Source organism: Balaenoptera borealis (assembly GCF_965194805.1).
Source record: "Balaenoptera borealis genome assembly, chromosome: 7".
NCBI lineage: Eukaryota > Metazoa > Chordata > Mammalia > Artiodactyla > Balaenopteridae > Balaenoptera > Balaenoptera borealis.
The window spans coordinates 124,143,769-124,164,260 of NC_138864.1; the positions used below are offsets into that span (position 1 = coordinate 124,143,769).

Sequence of the window (20,492 nt, forward strand, 5' to 3'; positions counted from 1 at the left end):
AAAGATTTACAAAAACAATACGAAAAGAACAAATCCATCATTTATAGATCACTCCCCGTACTCTTTGTTTTCCCTCTGGCCGAGGAGTAGGTGACTGGTCCACGTAAGGGTGTGCCAGTTGGTCTAACTGGACCCTCCTGCTATGGTTGGTCCATTCTGCTGTGAACTGAATGTTTGTGTCCCCAAAACTCATATATTGAAACCTAATCCCCAAGGTGATGGTATTAGGACGTGGGGCCTTTGGGAGGGGATTAGGTCATAAAGGTGGAGCCCTCATGAGTGGGGTTAGTGTCCTTGTGAAAGAGGCCCCCAAGAGCTCCCTCACGCCTTCAGCCATGTGAGGGCAGCCATCTATGAACCAGGAGGCAGACCTCGCCAGACAGAATCTGCCAGTGCCTTGATCTTGGACTTCTCAGTCTCCACAACTATGAGAAACACATTTCTGCTGTGTACAAGCCACCCAGTCTGTGGTACTTCTGTTACAGCAGCCTGGACGGGCTAAGACTCCTCCAGCCCCTCGCAGACCTCTGGGTGCTGGCGTCCGAACTCCTGCTGTTCGCGCATCTCATTCCCAGGTGCCCGCACAGAGCCTCCGGAGCTGCAGTTCTGGCGACCCCGCCCCACGCACAACTGTGCATCAGTGTGTGGCTTCAGCTGAATTCTCATCAGACTGGCCCCGTCTGAGGATCCAGGGGACAAATGGGACCCAGGTTCAGATTCCAGTCTGTGGATTCCTCTTCTATGTGGGACAGTTTTGTGCCAGAAAGATTTCAGAAAGTAACGTAGTGTTGGTGTAACTACTGAAGCCCCTTTTCAAGCTCCCCTTTAGAGCAAAGAGAATGCAACATCAGTCCAGAAAGCCTCCGTCCCAGCTGGCTTTGCAGCAAGAAATGAAAGTCCCATCCTTTCACAGTTTATCTGGGGCCACCGTCTGGGTGTGTGGGTGGCTAGTGAGATCAGAATCCCAGGTAACCAGGTAGCACATGGGTGGCCCTAAAAGGAAATTGCTTCTAACTTGAGTTTACCTCAGTCCCAGGCTATAATTCACACAGAACCCTGGTCCCACGTGGGGCAGCTTCCAATGATCTTTTGGGGAGAAAGGGTAGAGAGGACTTGGAACCAGAGACCTGACAGTTAGGGGAGCCTCTGCTACTGAAGAAAGGGGGAACCCTCTCCCCAAATGACCAGCTGTACTTGACCAGCACAGAGCTGGAGGAAGGACAAGGCACAGACACACTGTGTCCCCATGAGTCAGGGGGCATCCTGCATCCAGGGAGAAAATCAGGAATTGAGAAAACTGGGGAGAGGCCACACTGTGGAGAGGCTGAATGGGGGGACTACCAGGTGGGTCACAGCCTCTTTGTCACCACCCCCTAGACAGCAGGCCTCCCCAACCCCAACCGTGAAGACCCCACAGGGACGCGCCCCCCCCCCCCATGTAGCAAGTCCAAAAGGATGTGCGGGCTTCCCTGGTGGCGCAGTGGTTGAGAATCTGCCTGCCAATGCAGGGGACACGGGTTCGAGCCCTGGTCCGGGAAGATCCCACATGCCGCGGAGCAACTAAGCCCATGCGCCACAACTACTGAGCCTGCGCTCTAGAGCCCACAAGCCACAACTACTGAAGCCCATATGCTGCAACTACTGAAGCCCACACGCCTAGAGCCCGTGCTCCGCAACAAGAGAAGCCACCGCAATGAGAAGCCTGTGCACCGCAAGGAAGAGTAGCCCCCGCTCGCCGCAGCTAGAGAAAGCCCGTGCGCAGCAACGAAGACCCAACGCAGCCAAAATTAAATAAATAAATTTATTAAAAGTAAATAAATAAATAAAGTGTATGATTCGATGTTTTTAAAAAAAATAAAATAAAGGGACGTGCCTGTTTTCAGGCAAAAATTCGGGGAGTGGACAGGTCATCATGGAGGAGAGCATCTCCACCCACACTAAAGAGGCGTCCCCTTAAATCCCAGCTCTGCGTGACCGGCACACACAGCTCTTACAGCTAAGAGTCGTCACCGGATGGCGCAGCATCGCGTGTCACAGGAACGCCATGGACAAGTCTTCATGGAGAAGGCCAACTGCGAGGGGAGGCTTGGAGAGAGAGAAGGACTCGAGAAGGAATACAAGAAGCTCTGTTGGGCCCTCAGAAGGGGGACCTTCACTATCTTCTTCCATTTCCCTCCCGTGTTTCCAGCTGAACTACAAGATACTGAAGGCCCTGGCTGGGTCTCATACAACCGCTGTTGTGATCAACCCAGCGCCCCGCCTGCAGCGGGCTGGGGGTCAGGAAGCCATGTTGACCTTAGCTCTCCAGCCTTTGGCAACTCTTCCACTGAAAACTGAAGGGGACACACTCTGGTTTTTAAGGGCCTTTCTTGACTTTCTACCATTCTGGGTGGCGCTCAAGAAAAATATTTCACTTGAAAATTACCCTGCTCTTGGTTGAGGTCAAGCTGGGGGAGGCTGGGGGAGGCTGGGGTCATGAAAACCCCAGACAGTTGAGTTTGCTCTGCTTGGAGTCTAGGCCAACGGGCCAGGACCCTCAGCCGCGCTGCCCAGGCGCCCAGGGGGCTAAGCAGGGTCCAGAGCCAGAGGGACGTCAGCCGGGGAGGACGGAGCGTGGAGAGAGAAGTGCTGGTCCCGTCGGCGTCCGTTCCTTCCCCCTTGTCCAGCATTTAGTCCAAGGAGCTGACCCTTTTCCAAGGTCGCTTGCAGCTCTTCCGCATTTTATTCATTTCCAAACCACGAATTGGACAGTTACTCAGAATATTCAGTGTTGGCCAGTCAGTTGGCAAAAAGTTAGCAGGAAACCATGAGGACTGTGTCCTCAGCAAGCAGCCCTTTGCCCCCAACCCTTCCTCAGGGCCGTGTCTGATGTGACGTGGGTCTCTAGTAAGCAGTGGCTCCTACTATCCCTTCCTGAACCCACCCCTTCCAAACGCCCGAGGTCCCGCGAGTCTGTGCCTCTGCGAGAGGGAAGCCAATTGGCTCGTGAAGAGAATTTCCTGAGACCTGAACAGCTCAGACCCAAACCAAGCATTGACTCCACGCCCTTCAGGATGCCTGTGTGGAGGGGCAGTGACAGAAACCGCTGGACAGAGCCAAGCGGTCCTCAGATCTGCCCCTTCTGGGCTCCTCGCCTCCCACTCTGCTGTTCACTTTGCATTTTCCTCACCTCCTCTGTAACCCCCCATCTCTGCCCCTAGATGCCCTCATTATGCATCACTAATTATTATTGCAGGGAAACTGCTTGCTAATCAAAAAGAAGGAGGGAAGGAAGGAAGGAAGGAGGGAGGGAGGGAGGGAGGGAAGGAGGGAAGGAAAGAAGGAAGGAAGGAAGGAGGGATGGAGGGAGGGAGGGAGGGAAGGAGGGAAGGAAGGAAGGAAGGAAGGAAGGAGGGAGGGGGGAGGGAAGGAAGGAAGGAAGGAAGGAGGGAGGGAGGGAGGGAAGGAGGGAAGGAAGGAAGGAAAGAGGGAGGGAGGGAAGGAAGGAAAGAAGGAAGGAAGGAGGGAGGGAGGGAGGGAAGGAAGGAAAAGAAAGGAAGGAAGGAAGGAAGGAAGGAAGGAAGGAAGGAAAAGAAAGGAAGGAAGGAAGGGAGGGAGGAGGAAGGAAGGGGGACTTCCCTGGTGGCGCAGTGGTTAAGACTCCACGCTCCCAATGCAGGGGGCCAGGGTTCGATCCCTGGTCTGGGAACTAGATCCCACATGCATGCCGCAACCAAGAGTTCTCATGCCACAACTAAGGAGCCCACGAGCCGCAAATAAGGAGCTGGCGAGTCGCAACTAAGGAGCACACCTGCAACAACTAAGACCCGGTGCAACCAAATAAATATTAAAAAAAAAAAAAAAAGGAAGGAAGGAAGGGGGAATTCCCTGGTGGTCCAGTGGTTAGGACGTTGTGCTTTCACTGCTGAGGGCAACGGTTCAATCTCTGGTTGGGAACTAAGATCCCGCAAGCTGCGTGGCATGGCCAAAAAAAAAAAAAAGAAAAGAAAAGAAGGAAGGAAGGGAAAAGAAAGCCAGCTTTACTGCAGCCCCCTCTCCCCGCTAGGGGCACGGGTAGCTCACTCTGGGTCTCTCGGGTGCGTGTCTGGATAGCATCCCGAGAGTCTGGAAGAGCCTCGGAAGGAGAAGGGTGGCGCCCCGGGCCAGGTCAGCGAAGAGCAGCCTGGAGACACTTGAACGGATCTGCCCAAGGTAGTGAGGGTCAATGTGGGGCAGGCCAGGGAGGTGGGAAAAAGAAGAGGCAGAGAAGGGTCTTCAGAAAATGGGAACTGACCAAGAGGGTCTTGGAAGGACTAGGAAGGAGGTCAGCCAATGAGAAAGTCACCAACAAGGAAGCAGCCAAGAATTTAGGACTGGAATGCCTGAGATCATCTTTTAGGTTGTTTTCTGGGCTGTACAGTGAGATGACTTCCCCAGCGTTCACAGTGACCTCCAAGATCTTTATTAATCATCCACTACGTGCCACACCTTTAATTAGTGGTGCTTTGGGATAATGAAGAGGAGAGGTGTCCACCCTAAGTCAGAGTGTCCTGGAAAAGAGGTGGCAGCAGGCACAGGAACTACCACACGCTTAGGGGACAGGTGTCTCACAGGTCACGGGGCAGCTAGCCTAGATCAGAAGCCTCACCCCCAGGGCATCCCCGGAGACCCGGGGAGGCACGAGGCACACCCTACTCTCCCCTGGATGGGGCACCAGCCACTTCTCAGCACCCTAAGGGAAGGGCCCTGGGCGCTGGAGGACGCAGGGCCGCTGGGTCATGGCACAATCGCTGTTTAACCTCGTTCCCCCGTGCTCCTTTCACCGGCCCTGAGAATAACGCTTCTTTATGGCCACTCAGAGCCTCACGTCGAGCCCAACTTCCCTGCGGGACAGTCACCGTTCCGGGGGCCTGGGGAAGATTGACTTTAAATAAAGCTCTCTACTCTCATTTTCCCATCTGCTAAGGGTTTCATTCCACTTAGGCCTCTTGAGACCATGAGATCAGCTTCACTTGACCTTCCTGGTGTCCCTGACCAATGCGTTCCCTCTGATTCCCCAGCTGTCATCACCTGGCAGAGCAGAAAGAGGAAGTCAAGCCGTTACCCTCTCCAGGCTGTTTCCCTAATGACTGATTTTCTTGCCAGTTAGCACCTAAGCCTTTTGCAGCCAGACCTTATGCTACTGCTAATTTTAAAATAATGGTAAGACAGCTGAGCTAAATTCTTCTGCTCTGGTTTCTAAGCGATGGCTCTTGCCAACTTCCAACTCACTTATAAGGTGTGATTAGAAATAATGAAGCTGATTATTTAAACAAATGCCTCAGAACACATTCTTTTTTTTTTTTTTTTTTGAAAGACAAAAGTCAGCCAAAAAGAAAGGAAAAGGGCTTGACCTGTACTTAGACTTTTAGAAAATAAAGTATCAAGAATCACTTTATTTTAAATGCTACTACAATAAGATGATCAAGATAAACTGAGTCTTTATAGGGTTTAATATCATGCACCTATGCGGCTTAAAAAAACCTGTTACTATTCAGTCTTTTACTAAATCTTATTGATTTTTACACCAACCACTCTTTTATGATATACAATTATCTGAAAGTGTTTGCAAATAGTCACCTTGAAAGGCCCTATGATTCAAATTTGTTTCGACATTTTTGAGCACTTGAGATAGACTAGACCCGCTACTTGTATGCTTTTGATGGTCCCTGTGTGGTCGGACCACCGTGTGAGCCCTGTAGGTCCCCCTGAGCTGCCAGGCTGAGCACCCACTGGACTGGCCACCACTGGGGAGAAAGGGGGATCCCTCAGACCTGAGGTTGAAACAGAAAAGCCCTACGAGAAATCGCTCTCAGCCTTGACCATCAAAGGACAAATGAGCAGCCACACAGAGGACAGTGGGTAGGAGCCCTCCACGCAGAGGCCGCTGGGAAGTGGAGATGAAGCAAGACACACCGGCAAAGTGCCTGCCGTCTCCCCGGCCCCACGACAGAGGCCTCCAAGGGAGATGAGAAGATGACCAATACTCAGCCAGTCCTCTTTCGGATGACAGACAGGAGAACAGGCAGGGTGTGTGGAGGCGCTGACAAAGGCCTGAGCCCAGTGCAATGGGAGGTTTAGATCCACTGAGACACCTAGAGAGGACCTCCTGGAGGAGGTGACGTGTGAGCTAGGACTTGAAGGATCGAAGAGTTTCTCCAGGCCGGGAAGGACAGAGTCTGTTTACAAGAAAAGGGAAAGACAAGCAAACGCAGGGAGAACTCAAGCATAGTTAACAGGACGTGATCTCATGTGGCTAGAGTATTGGGCACATGGCAGCAGGAGGTACGAAGGCAGGTGAGTCTGGAAAGGAAGACGAGAACCCTCTGTGCCAGGCTGACGTGGAAGGCTTTGTCCTGCAGGCAAAGAGGAAGGAGCCATCTGTCACGTCAGGACCTGGGCACGCTTCAGTCCATCTGTTCCTGCGACGTGGGCAGGTGGGTTGCAGGAAGGGCCTGGCACAAGACCTCCTGCCCTGCACTGTGGCAGAACAGAGCCTGGAAAAGTCAGAGGCCTGCAGGGGCTGCCCCCGGAGGTATGGCCAGGCCAGGGACCGGGCATCTGAGAGGGTGATGAACTTGCTGTGATGGGAAGCAAAGGCAGAGGCTCCCCAAAGCTCAGGTGAGCAATGGCCATCACGGGATATCCAGCTGTGCCCCTAGATGCCCACCAGGAGGGATTCCAGGTGGCACCAGAAAGGTTCCCTGATCGTAACTCAGAGCAAGGACCAAACCCCAGGCGCTGAGCTGAGCCAACAGAGTGCGGTAGAAAACGTAAACCCTGTGGGCCCTTAGGGGCCATCCCTGGGGTACGAGACCTCACATCTGCCTATCAGCGGAGGAGGCTCAGGGAGTGCCAGCTACCCCAGAGCCCCCTCCTCAGCCCTCGCACCCCAAGCCTGGCTGCACAGGAAGTCACAGCCCCCAAAGTCAAGCACACCGGCCCTTTGGATATTAAGGATTTTACTGCTAATCACTCCCCAAATCCAGAAGTGTTCATTTAGTAAACCGTTGCGTGCTCGCTCTGGGGGAGCCACTGCACGTGGTGCTGGGGGACAGACAGGGATGGCGTAGCGCAGAGATGACAAGCCCCCGGATTTGGCAGTCCAGGGTAGGGAAGGCGGGGCGGGGAGAGCAGAGGGTGCTGCAAGAGCACAAAGGGGGCCCCAGCCCGAGGGAGGGGGCGCACCAAGCATCCCCTAGAAGAGCCACCCAAAGACCAGCAGGAGTTCACCAAACAAAGGGCACTCCAGGCAAAGGAACAGAAGGTACAAAAGTCTGCAGGGGAGAGAAGGTCCTAGAAATCCCAGACACTTGCAAAGGTCTCCTAGTCACTGTCTTGCCTAAGGGAGATGGTGTGTCCCAGGCTCAGGCCAGCCCGGGGGACTCAGACTGCCCGGGTTCATGCTTCAGCTCCACCCTCAGGAGCCGCGGACGCTGGCAGGTTCCATGAGCCTCTGGGCCTTGGGTTTCAGGCAGTCAGAATAATGCTCACCACAAAAGATGGGCTCCATGAGTATCGATGACTCTTACTTGTCACTGAAACGTGAGAGCTGCCACTGCCTGGGCTGAGAGGAGCGGGGGTCCAGGTGAGGACAGGGCGGGGCGAGCTTGCACCTGGACCCCGGGCAGTGGCTGAGTCACGAGGCCGGGAGGCACCGCCAGCACCTCACTCCGCTCCTGGACCTTTAGGTGCAGAGGTGGAGGTGGGGGAAGGCAGGTGGAGGTGGGGGAAGGCAGGCCGGGCCTGCCCCTCGGTTCCTGTCCCTCGCCCCTGACCAGACTCCGGCTCCAGGCTCTGCCACTTGCCTTCCTGCGCATCAGCAACTGTGTGGACCTTTCCTCACCCGCCACGGCCCCTCCAGTTCCCGCCCCACCCCTCTGGCCCTCTTGGTTTGGGAGAACCCTCCGCTCTGCACAACAGCCCACCCCCGGCCGTTGGTGGCTGGCCCTGCAGGAGAGGAGGGGATTGCACCCTTGCCCTGCCCCCCGTCACCAGAGTCCTGTGGCTCCGGGAGCCCAGGTGACGGGGGAGGCCAGGGATGAGGTCTGGGGCAGCGGGCAGTTGCCACAGAGCTGGGCAGCGCAGGCCCGAGGACAGGAATGGAGTAGAGCACGGTGACCCGCGGGTCCAGGGTGAAGGGCCAGAGCCCTGCGCAGAGGCCCCGCTTCTGCTCTGCCAGCCGCAGGAGGACTTCCCCAGCCCTGCCGGCCGAGCCCAGGGTTCTCCGTCCCGGGGAGAAGGGTGGCGCTTCCTTCGGTCATTCAGGAAACATTGAGTACATCCCAGTGCGCGGCACTGCTCCGGGCCCTGCAGAGTCAAACTAGCCCCACCCGCACGGAGCTGATAGTCCAGAGCTTATTGCCTTCAGGCCAGCAGGGGAAGCGCCCTTCATTTGACCATGGAACCTGTCCTAGGGTGGAGAGTGGCGGCACAGTGGTCCCCACACCTCCTTCTTTCCTCTCTTCCTGAGCCCCAGGAACGAGATGCCCCTTCGGCATCCCTTCTCCCAGCCTCACAGGCTACTGGCTTCTGATGGTCCTTCGTCTTCCTTCCAAAGCATTTTTACTGATCTCTATTAAAAAAAAAAAAAAAAGATGAGGTTGGACCTTAAAAGAGTGGGCAATGCATCAATGCATGGTGAACAAAGGTGGTCCCTGGAGGAAAACAGCCTGCTGTACCCCCAGCCAGCCCCCAGAATTACCACCCACCCCTCCCAACACACCTGAGAGCCCGCCCGGTCCCAGGGACGCAGCAGGACCCCATGAGGGCTGGGGGCCCCCTGTGGGTTGTAGGCAGCCTTCAGCCTTGAGCAGACCCTGCCCAAGAACTTGATCCCGCCCAACAGAGAGCGCCCGGGTCACAGGCACAGCTGTGTTTTATGGCACCATTCACGTGTTGGGTGGAGCACGGTCCCAGACTGGCAGGAGGGGGTGCGCTGCCACCTGGCCAGGCGAGGGGAGGGTGGAGCAGGCTGGGAAGGGAGGCAGGCAGTCTCCTTGCTGCGCTCCACACTGGGCTGCACCCCCGCCGGCCTCTCAGGTCCCCCAAGGCCCAGGTCCGAGCCCACACCCTGCGGCCGGCGAGCGTTGGCCCCAGTGCTGTGCCCCGAGGGCCACCGCGGCCCCTCCAGTGAAGCCCGGAGCTGCGCACTGCCACCTACCCGCAGCACTCACACTGGTCAGTCACCGACCATCCTGAGCCTGACTCCCCTCACGTGGACCAGCGACACCCACCTCTGCGGGTTGTTAGGGGTTAAGTGACACAGCCGGGCAGGTGGAACCATCGTAAATGGAGCCACTGTGACCGTTGTCCTCCGCCCACTCTCAGATCTCAGGGGTGGCTCCTGGTAGGGACCTGGCACTGGTGTCTCGGCCACGCCGGAAGCTCCTTCAACCGGACTGAGCAGACCAGCCCCTGGGCACCCATGTGCTTCCATCGAGGACAAGCACGGAGAGGTTTCCCCTCTGCTGGGGCAGCCCCCACCCTGAGCACAGATGTGTGCGTGTACACACACACACACACACACACACACACACACACTCACTCATCCCTGGAAGCGCACACATCAGGCCTCCAGGCCCAGGCAGGGCACTCCCCTGGAGGCGGGCAGCTGACTGTGGACGCCGGCATGTGCCCCAGAGAATAACCAGTGTCCAACGTGATACAGAGCCTAGGGAGTGCGGGCCAAGGTTTCACCTCCTCTCCTCCCCACGCCCAGCAGCACGGGGCCCTGACTCGCTGCGCCGGCCCTCAGCCCCTCCCGCAGGCTCTCCCAGGCTCCCCCAGCCCTCACCGCCACACCTGGACAGAGTGCTGAGAATCGGGGCTGAGCTCCCAGATGAAGATGCTCTAAGGACAGGACAGTTGGTAAGAAGGATGGAGAGAGTGCCAGATGGAGAGATGGAGAGCGGGGACTTGGCCCAGCACCTCGGCCCCCGCATGCCAAGTGCAGCGAGCTTCGTCTGTCATTTTATTTCTCACCATCAACCTCACGGGGGCCTCTGCCAGTGTCCGGGGCTGAGATCCTGACGGTGTCCGCTTGTGCCCGGAATCCGTGAGCTGACACTGAATCTAGGGCATCCCCCCAGCTAGAACCCCACCCCACGCCCACACACATCAATCCACCAGGGAGGCCTGCGTGTGCGCTCCCAAACCACGAAGGGATGCATGCTCACGCGCACGTGTACACCCGCGTACACATGTGCCAGATCCTGTCGCACAGAGCTGCCCTTTCTGCCTGGCCCACCTTTCTGTGTCACCCCTCCCCACCACCCGGGGTCTCATCCTTCTCCCCACCTCTACTCCCCGTGCCCATCTTCCACACCCTGTCCCCCAGGGCACACTGAACTCACAGGGACCCCTCCCTGGTCACACCCTCTGGCAGGGGAGCCAAGGCCCTGGTGCAGAACCACCAGGAACTTCTCTGCTACCCGCTCTGGGAAGAGGGCACACTCCAGGTGGCTCAGAGACCAGGGTCTCCCCGCAACACCCTCCCCGTCCCGGGCACGGGCGGTAATGGGCTCCGGTCAAAGCAAGGTTAACACACCCACCTCAGAGGGTCAGGGATTATAGGATTAAGCGACCCTGGAGGCCTTGGGTAGCACTGTTGCCCGTCGGCTCCTCCTGCTGGCTGGCAGCTGCCCTACCACGACCACTGCACGGCAGCTCCTCTGAAAGGCTGGGTGTTCGCGCAAGACCGGCAGGGCACGTGCACACGCGCACACGCGCACACCCACGAGCACACGGACACACACGGCCACCACCCTTCACTGGCCCCAGGACATCTGTTCCGACTTGCTCCTCCGATAATGGGAATGAGCCGCCCTGAAACTTCCACCCTCTTCAGGCAGCTCCTCTGGTCGAGGATCACAGGTGACCAAGTGATGGAGGTGATGGAGGTGAGGCCCGTCTGGAGCCAGACACCAGGGGGCGGGGGCTCTGGTCAGGGTTGAGAAAACCAGCGTGCCCAGAGTTGGTTTGCTGTGGGGGGCCAGTTACATAGGATCCGTGTGAGTCTGAGTCAAGGTCAAGATAAGGCCAAGTTGGGGGCTTGGCCAAATACAGCCCCAGGTTAAAGTCAGTACGGGCCGGGCTCATGAGCTGTGTGAGGGAAGAGTACAGCGCATCTGTACTCTGACAGCAGTCAGCCTGGGGACAGCTTTGGGGGCCAGTGTGCCACCCAGCAAGCCACCAAGACCCTGAGGGGCGGGACCCCAGGCCTGGCATCCCATTAGGACAACCTCTATATGTAAAAGAGTCCAGGTGGCTCTCTGCCCTCCTGAATCCAGGACCACATGGAAGCAGGGCCCTCCGGAGGCAAGAGGTCCTGGAGGTGACTTGTGTCAGCCCCGAGGGAGCACCCCAACTGCACAGACTCCACACCCAGACGTCGGAGCTGCCCCTGCAGGCCCTGTGCACACAGACAGATCGGCCTGGATTCCCTCAGAGAGGCCAGTGCACCGGACACTATGAACGTGAACATGGGATACAGCGTGCCGATGGCTGCACCCTCCCAGCACCCCTGGAGTCTCCTCAGGATAATTATTTATTATTCATAGTCATCAGCATCTTCATTAATTATTCATATGATCCTTAATTATTATCCTTAACAATAAGAGCAGTAAATAGCAGAAAAGTCCTTGAGGTGCCTAAGGCCCAGGGCCGGGTGCCGCCGGGCAGTTAGACCAGCTACTGCCCCCAGGGCAGTGAGGGGACCACAGACCCCCATCCACTGCCCGGCCCTGTCCCTGCCCCTGCGCCCCGCCCCCCACCAACGGGGCCCAGGGGACCGCAGGAGGAGATGGTCCCAAGGGCTGGAGGAGGGGCTGTGCCTTCCTATTCCTCTCCCGTCAGCGGCCAGGGCCTCCCGGGCAGGTCCTCCACAGGAGGGGCCCAGGCAGTGCACTGAACCCTGGGTGAGCCATGTGTCCACACTGGGCAGCCCCACTAACTTCCCGGGTCCGAGCCGTGTCTGTGCAGGGGCTGGGAGGTGAGGGCCCCCAGCTGGCCCGGCAGGGAGAGGCGTCGAGCAGGGCCGTCTCGGGGTAGCTCCTCGCACGCCGTGAACTGGGAAACCTGCAAAGAAACCGGAGTGTGAGAAGCTAGAGCCAAGGGGCAGGGGAGGGTCAGAGGACAGAGAGGGTCAGGAGACCGTGGTGACAGACAGAAGAGGCCTGGAGGGCACAGGAGAAGGGCCAAGGCAGACAGAGCAGGACTCCAACCTGCCCCGGGAGAAACGCGCTCCGGGTGGGCAAGAGCCAGACCGGGCATCTGGGGGCCTCGGGAGCTTCTGCCTGACGCGGGGAGAGCCTGAGGCCACAGCCGCTTCCCTCCCCAGGGAACATGGCCGCTGGATTCAAACCCAATCCAGAATAAGGGGCCCTGAGCTGGCACAGAAGCTGTACAGAAAGAGAGACAGGGTTCTTTCCTCCAATCTAGAAAGAACTCGAGGACCTAGAAACAGAGGCAGGCGGGCGGCCAGGCCTCGGAAGGCCAGGGAGAGTGCCAGGGCAGGCAGGAGGGGCTTTGTGGGTGCAGACGAGTCTGCTGTGAGATCTCTGCGGAGGAGGCTGTGAAGGGAGACTGGCACATTTGCTGACGTGGGCCCTGGTGTCTGCAAACAGGAGCAGGTGGCAGATGGGAGGGGGGAGCAGATGCCAGAGGGAGGGGGGAGCAGATCCCAGGCCACCTCTTGTCGCCAGAGGAGCCCCATTCTTGAGACCCAGACACAGCTGTCCTGTCAGGAGGCCAGGAACACACGTGTCCACTTAGGAGAGGACAAAGGGCAACAGAAGCCCATCTCTGGCAGGAGGGGAGAGAAGCGGGCCGGAAGTGCTACCCTGGGGCTTAGCCAGAGCCTTCAGAACAACCCTGCAAAGCGCTGAGCATGACAGTCAACGGCTGGCAGTAGAACCAGACCCAGGGGGTATCAGTCGCAGTAGGGGCTTGGGACCCTATCCCAAGGGCATGCTGGCACCCAGCACCCACCGCCAGACCCCTGGCTCAACAGTCCCTCCACCCACAGCCATGACACAGGCACCCTGAGTAGGTCTGGCCATTGAGGTGACACTAGGGGAGCGAATGCCACTCGGCCTCCTGGCTTCCTGGGCCCAGCTGTCTGGGGGCTTTGTTGGGGGCTCTCCTGCCTTGCTCCGTGCTTGCAGCTCCTAGGGCAGCCCTCCTCTAGCAGTACAGCCTGGGAGGAGGGTAGGAACAGGGTGGGAGGAGGCTGGGGCCCAAGGCCAAGCAGAAAGGGCAGCAAAGCAGGTCTGGGGTGGAATTGGTGCAGAAGAGGCAGGGCTGGGGTGCTTGGCACTTACCTGAGAAAGCGAGTCCAGGGTGAGGGTAGGGATGGGGCTGACGGGCAGCAGAGGGGAGGTGGAGGTGGGGCCAGGCCCCGGGGTGGTCACAGCACTGTAGGCGGGCGGGACCAGCGTCATCTGCCTCTGCAGCAGCTGCAGGACGGTGGCCATGTCTGCACTCAGCCGGGTCTCCAGCCTGGGGCAAGAAGGAGGAGGATGTTCTGGGTCTCAGGGAAGTGGAGACGCCAGTGACTGTGGCTTCAGGACTACCCTATGGACAGCCAGCTGGTCAACCCCAGGTCCACTCTTCATTCTAGGTGTGGCAGCCCCTGGCTCGGCTCTGAATGCAAGGAGAGGGTCAAGCTGCTGGACACGTGGACAGGCCTAGACAGAGCAGACACCCACTTCACCCTACAACACTGCCCGAAACCCACAGACCGCACTGCAATACGCCCGTGCCCCGCCCCTACTAGCCCGCCCCCCCGGACACACACAGCTGGGCCTAGGCTGATCCCAGGGACCACCCTCACCTGCTGAGCTGCCTCTGGAGGGCGTCCAGCCTGCTCTCCACATCGCCCCTGGGCCGTCGGCCAGGGCTGGAAAGAGGGATGTTGAGGAGGCTGGGGGCGGGGGCGGGGCAGCGAGGCAGCTCCTGGTACTGGCGGCCCCGGCTGTCCCCCCAGAAGCTGAAGATGTTGGACACTCCTGAGAAGGCGCCTGGAGCCAGAGAGCTGGGTTGAGGCCGGGACAGAGGCCACGCCCCGCCCGCCCGCCCAGGGGGCCCTCGCCCTACCTGACAGTGGGTTACAAGTGTCGCTGCTCTTCTCGCCATCCTCAGTCAGGGGGTCCCCACCCGGCGGCTCTCCGGGGGGCCTGGGGCTGGAGAAGGGCACCAGGCGGAGGGGGCTGGAGCTGCGGCCTGGGCCCTCATCCTCACTGCTCTCAGGGCTGGAGGGGCCGCTGGACAGGCTCTCCCCCCACGGCCCCCCCTGCCGGCCCCGGCCACTCGGCCCTGCCCCCGCCCGGCTCGGCCCCAAGGCCGACACCTCCCCTGGCTGTTCCGGGTCTGTGGGAAACAGAGAAGGGGCCTCAGAGCAGGCAGGAGGCACGGAGGGGAGGGGAGGGGAGGGGAGGGGAGGGGAGGGGACTGGAGCAGGTCTGGGAGACGACTGTGGCTGGACGCCCTGGTTTGTCCCCATTTGTTTCTTCCGCTCTCTTTCCCCCACTTTCAAGGGGACTGAGAACTCCGAGGGCGGGACCAGGTCGTCTGTGACCGCTGGCTGCCCAAGCACGGGCAGTGGCACTGCTGAGAGGGGCTCTCACTGCTGGGACCCCGGGCCCTCAGCCCCCGTGCTGGCCTCCTTGCCCTCCTTTGTCCTGTCTTTCCTCCCCTCATCAGTTCAAAGCAGTGCCCACCAGGACGCCAGCCGTGTGAGGACCAAAGAAACTTAGGCACGCCCCTGTCTTGGAGTGTGGAAGAGGGCTTCCTGGAGGAGGCGACATTTCAAGTGGGCCTGAAAGGATGCGGTGATTGGGGGGGGGGGGGCACTGAAGGTAGGGCCGGATGGTCTGTGTAGCCTGGGGGGAGCAGACCCGCCGGACCCCGCGCTCCGCCCTCCGCCCCGCCTCCTCTAGACCCCGCCCCCCGCCCGCCTCCCGGCTCACCCGGACCCCGCCCCCTCCCCGACCCCCGCCTCACCCCTGTCAGTGCGCCTGCGGAAGGACAGCTTGCGTTTGCGTTGCCGGTGGAAGCCGCCCTCCAGCTCCGCGCTGCCGGGAGAGCCGGGGATCATGTTGGTCTGGAACCGAGAACGGTGTCAGGGCCCTTCCGCGCCCACCCGCCATGCCCGGTCTCGGCCAGACCCCCTCCCGAACAGAGAAGGTGGGGCTGGGAGTGCCGGCTCTGGGGGTGTGAGCTCTGCCCCAGGACCAGGGCTGAGGCTGGGACTTTCACAACCTGCTCTGACCCAGATACCATCTGACAGACAGGGAAACAAGCCCAGAGAGAAGGTCACCCAGCGTGCAGCCAGCCGCGCGGCCCACTCACATCCCGCAGGTTGAAGGTGATCTCCAGGCTGGACCAGAAGTGGTCAGAGAACTCGGGGTACATGTCCAGCACCTCCAGCAGGTCATCCCGGTGGATCTTGTGCAGGTCACAGTAGGTGAGGGCCCGCACGTCCCCGTTGGACTTCCCAGGGCGCGCATACAGGTTCAGAGGCTCTCCGAAGATGTCATTCTTCCCTGGAGGCCACCGAGAGGGGGGCTCAGCCCCTGGGGCGGCAGCAGAGGCAGCAGGCACCTGTCTTCCAGGCATTCTCACCCTGGCCGGCGCCTCCCCTCATTCTGGTCACGGGCTGCGGGGCCCCAGCCCCCAGCGCCAGGGAAGCATCAACCAGCCCATCCTCCCCCAGCTCGCAAAGGCAGGACGCGTGCAGTGCAGTGCCCTGAGGGTAAAGGGCCAGGAACCTTGTGCCTCCCAGCTCCTGGGCCAGCCAGCAGCTCCAGCCCAGATGCCCAGCTCTGCCCGTGGCCCTGGCTTCCTCCTTGGGTTCTAACTCCTCTGGTACCCCCCAAAGCCCATGTCCCAAACACCCTCCTGGCCAAACACTGCACCCCCATAAACAATGTTCTTCAAGCTACAGATCAAACACAGTAGTGAATCAAGACCAGCATTTTGTTTACTGAAAGAAAACAGGATAGCATAGCTTAGCGCAGCATAGAACAGAGAACACCAGAATGTAGTTAAGGCGACTGTTGTTTAGCAAAACTTTGGTTTCACTTGTGTTTGGGGTGTTTGTGGCATGAGCATGTGTTTATGCCGAACTGAGAAATAAAAATCTATAAAGAACCCCCCGTGGCACATCTGCCCTGAGGTGTCCAGGGCCAAAGGAAGGACAGGCAGAGGGCAGGAAGTCCCAGTGCCCAGGTACACCTGCCCACGTGCACAGGTAGGGCAGAGAAGAAGGAGTGTGAGGGGAAGAGGGGCAGGACTCCCTTTGCTTTGGAGGCGAAGGCTTGGTTGTACTGCCTGAGGCTGCAGGGAACCACGCGGCCCTTAGTAAAATCAGCTGCACAACCTCCCTCCACTGTCTACCTTGGAGTATCTGGATTTGGTCCTGTTTTAAGGAACAAGAGTGTCACTGCCCGTGAGGAGACCCTGAAGGGAAGCAGAATCTGGAAACCCCCAGAGTCCTTTTCACCGACCCCTTGGAAGACCTGAGCTTGGGTGAGTTAAAGGAGCCCAAGGTCCCTGTGGGTAGTCCCGGGGCCACATCCCCTAGGGCTGTGTCCTTAACGGGCTGGGAGCTCTCCAGGCCTCGGCAGGCACCTCGGGCCCAGCTCCCGGTCCCTGCCGTACCCAGGATGGCCACGACAATGTCGCCCCGCAGGATCTCGATGGAGCCCCGGGAGATGAAGTAGAGGGCGGTGAGCAGGTCCCCAGCGTGCACCAGCGTGTCCCCTGGCGGCGCGTGCGTCGTCTTGAACTTCATGGCCAGGGCCCGCAGGCAGCCCTTGGTGGCCCCTCGGAAGGGCTTGCAGTGCTGCAGCAGCGAGCGATTCAGGTGCAGGCAGATGTCGGCCTGCAGGCACTCGGGGAAGCCCTTCAGCACCTGGAGACAGGGGGCAGCTCAGCATGCCCTCTCCCGGGACCCCACGCCCACCCCCACCCGGAGATCCAGCGGGGAGCACCAGGGCGTCCGGTATCAGGGGAAGGACCTGGGTGCCCACTCCAGCGCCACCCCTTCCAGCCGTGCACCCTTGGGGACGACGCCTCACTGCTCTAACCTCCACGTTCTCATGTGTGAGGCTCGGAGACCAGCTCCTGCCTGGGGCTGTCATAAGGATTAAACACGATCACCCAGAGCCTGGTCTAGCGCCTGCCGCAGAGTGACCGCTCACCCAGTAAACGAGCTCCATGGGCAAAAGGAGGGTAACGTTCCTCTCAGGGTCCTGCCTGGCACTAACTGGGACCACCGGAACCACAGAGGGTGACTCTGGCGGTCTGAGACGCGCCCGCTACGTCAGGAGAAGTCCCCACCATCACGCTGCTCCCTCCAGCCCACCATCAGCCGGAGGCCAAGCCCAGTGGCCTCACCGCATTCATGTCGATGCCATTGGTGTAGGACCAGGCGTGCTGGAAATACTCCTCGAGGCGCTGGCGCAGCGGGTTGGGGATCTGGTGGAAGCGGATGAACTCACGCACCCGGAGCATCTGCGTGTGGTAGCGGGCCGTGCCCGAGTACAGCCGCTGGATGATGGCCGACACGTTGCCGAAGATGCTGGCATACATGAGGGCTGGGGGCGGGGTGAGTGGGGCCGTCAGCACCTGAGGGACCCCGCCCGCCCCTGTGCTGGTTCAGCAACACACGCAGTCACGTCTCATTGTAAGCGCACACGCGAGACGCACAAACACAAGCGCCCAGACACACACACCCCTCGGCTCTGCCCTGCGCCTCTACCCTGGTGTCCCAGCCCCAAACATGCCACGATGCAGGCCCCTGGGGTCTCTAAGTCCCAGGGCCCCACTCTGGCTCCTCTAACACCCTCCCTCTCCTCTGTCTCGGGCTCTTCCCAGACCCCGGGCCCCCGGCTAGCCCCCCGCGCCCGCCCCGGGGGTGCACTCACAGCCGATGAGCATGACACAGATGGAGAAGATCTTCTCCGAGTTGGTGTTGGGTGAGACGTTGCCGAAGCCCACGCTGGTGAGGCTGCTGAAGGTGAAGTAGAGGGCGGTGACGTACTTGTCCTTGATGGAGGGGCCGCCCAGGCCGCTGCTGTTGTAGGGCTTGCCGATCTGATCGCCCAGGTTGTGGAGCCAGCCGATGCGGGAGTCCATGTGCGGCTGCTCCATGTTGCCGATGGCGTACCAGATGCAGGCCAGCCAGTGCGCGATGAGCGCGAACGTGCACATGAGCAGGAAGAGCACGGCCGCCCCGTACTCCGAGTAGCGGTCCAGCTTCCGTGCCACGCGCACCAGCCGCAGCAGCCGCGCCGTCTTCAGCAGCCCGATCAGCTACGGGGGTCGGCGGATGTTCAGTGGGGGAGGGGGGCAAACGAGGAGTGGGGGCACTGCAGCTCTCGGGGGGCATCGGAGGTGAGATCCCCGAGGAGCTCTCCCCATAACCTCCTCAAAATAGAAGCGCCTCCCACTCACTGGGCCCAGCACGGAGCCCATTCACCTTCGTGCCAGCTCTGTGACAAAGGGCTCGCGGTTCCCACGGCCAGAATGAGGAAACTGGGGCTCGGAAAGGTGCACCCACCCTCAGGCGCCCGGCCAGAGCTCCCACTAGCTTCCAGGGCACTTTCATGTGAACTAAAAGACAGTGGCCACTTTGGACAGACACATTAGGAAAAGGTGAGCCCTCTGGACCGCTACAGCCGGGGTGTGGCTCGTATGGAAAGGGGAGTAGGTGCGGGTGAGCTGGGGCTCTGCCATGCGTCTGCCACCCTCCTTCTGTCGCCACCCACCCCTTCACCCCGCCCCCTGCTGCCCTCCCCTTGCCCCTGCCTCCTTGCCAACCCACCTCTTCGGAGCCAGAGCCGAAGATGAGCAAGTCAAAAGGGATGGCGGCCACCATGTCGATGAGGAACCAGCCCTTGAAGTAGTGGACGGCGATGCGGCCAGGGTGGCTGACCACCTCCTCGTTGGCGTTGACGTAGGTGGTGCGGAAGTTGATGAGGATGTCCACGATGAACATGATGTCCACGATGAGGTCCACCACGGCCAGCGGCTGGCAGGCATAGCCACAGTCGGGGGCCGGGGGGCCCTCCTCCGTCTCCTTCAGCAGGAAGGCGGCTGAGTAGGGCGTGAAGACCGCCGTGTAGATGACCAGCAGCAGGATAAGCCAGTCCCACACGGCCTTGAAGGGGCTGTAGTGCAGGATGGTCCAGCGGTGAATGCGTGGTGCCTGCAGCTTGTACTCCGGCAGCACGTCGGCCCCCAGGGACAGGACCTGAGCCGGCGGGGAAGGTGGAGGTAAGGGTATGGTGTCCAGCCAGGGTCTGGGCAGGGAGGACAGACCATGGGGCCCTCCAGGGTAGGAGCAGGTACCATCTCTGCTGGGCCCTCCAGAGAAGAGGCCAAGCAGAGTAAGCGGGGAAGCCCACCCTCAGACAAGTGGACACGGCCACTCACCAGAGTTCCCCATGTGGCACAGGACCTCCTGGCTGGCTATCTGAGTCCAGGGCACCAAGCAGTAACACCCACAAGTACTGCTCCCCACCAGCAATACAGACTGATAACTATGGATATAACTCGCACCGTGCAATCTTGCCCACACCCCCAAACACCACAAACACACACATACACACACACACACACACACACACACACACGTCCCACATATGCTACAGTCTCTGTCCAGAAAATGCTCCAAGGACTACAGCTTCCGGCCTTGGCGATGTAAATGGTGGTGGTCACTGCAGTTCCTTACAAGTCCCATTGCTGGTGGCCCAGGGACTGAGGGCCTAAATGTCCCTTCATGCCTCTGGCCCAAGGATACCAGCCACCCAGCCTCAGGCCCTTTGGCATCCAGGAAAGAGAGACCATGACACTCGCTCCCCCTCCCTACTCACCCTGGCCCAGGGCAGCCATTCAGAGGTGACCACCCAGCCCAGCACCAGCTCACCTCATGTCCTGCCCCTTCATCACCCAGGCAGAGGCAGGCTCGCCATCCAGACCAGGTGGCAGCAGTCACACCACTCTTTCTCCCCAAGCCAAACTAGGAAGAGCTGAGACCAGCTTTCTCGCGCTGCCCCAGGAGCCTCTGTCCGTCCCCCTGCGGCCTCCCCCTGCCCCTCAGAATCCCCAAACTCTCCCAGCCTGGCCCTGCCATCCCTGGGCAGCCAAATCCAAGGCCTCACCCACCCCCTTGAGAGCCAAGGTTGCCGGCCCTGCGGGAGCAGTACTAAGTGCCAGGGCCCCGCATCCTCAGGCCTCTGTGCTGGGGAGGGCCGTGGTGGGTGGAGCCGCAAAGACTCCCATTCATATTCAAGCTGGGGACCCCCTGGAACCACCCTCACCAGATGGACCGTGTGGAGAGCCTCTCCTTAGTGGAAGTAACTGGAAGTTAAGATGGGCCATAGTTAGGGGTTTGGCCACAGGGGCTCCAGAGGCACATGATGGGTGGGGTGGGCAGCTGGGGCCTGGGGCAGGGGAAGGGGCACGTG

The 20,492-nt window shown here is 59.8% G+C and overlaps 1 protein-coding gene across 5 annotated transcripts in view; it reads right to left on the reverse strand.

Moving 5' to 3' along the window:
• Positions 1-5,378: 5,378 nt before the first annotated feature.
• KCNH2 (potassium voltage-gated channel subfamily H member 2) overlaps positions 5,379-20,492 on the reverse strand; it is a 39,846-nt gene continuing 24,732 nt past the window's right edge. For 4 of the 5 annotated variants that reach the window (XM_082398773.1, XM_082398771.1, XM_082398772.1 and 1 more), the window contains 11 exons: positions 18,848-19,276; positions 17,949-18,336; positions 17,419-17,618; positions 16,681-16,933; positions 15,370-15,563; positions 15,022-15,121; positions 14,116-14,388; positions 13,853-14,039; positions 13,341-13,518; positions 11,973-12,096; positions 5,379-8,593 (listed from right to left, as the gene is read on the reverse strand). In XM_082398773.1, the coding sequence (XP_082254899.1) occupies positions 8,541-8,593; positions 11,973-12,096; positions 13,341-13,518; positions 13,853-14,039; positions 14,116-14,388; positions 15,022-15,121; positions 15,370-15,563; positions 16,681-16,933; positions 17,419-17,618; positions 17,949-18,336; positions 18,848-19,276 (2,379 nt within the window). In that variant the 3' untranslated portion in view covers positions 5,379-8,540. Of the gene's footprint in view, positions 8,594-11,972; positions 12,097-13,340; positions 13,519-13,852; positions 14,040-14,115; positions 14,389-15,021; positions 15,122-15,369; positions 15,564-16,680; positions 16,934-17,418; positions 17,619-17,948; positions 18,337-18,847; positions 19,277-20,492 lie in introns of those variants that run through there. The other variant, XM_082398774.1, reaches the window with a different exon arrangement.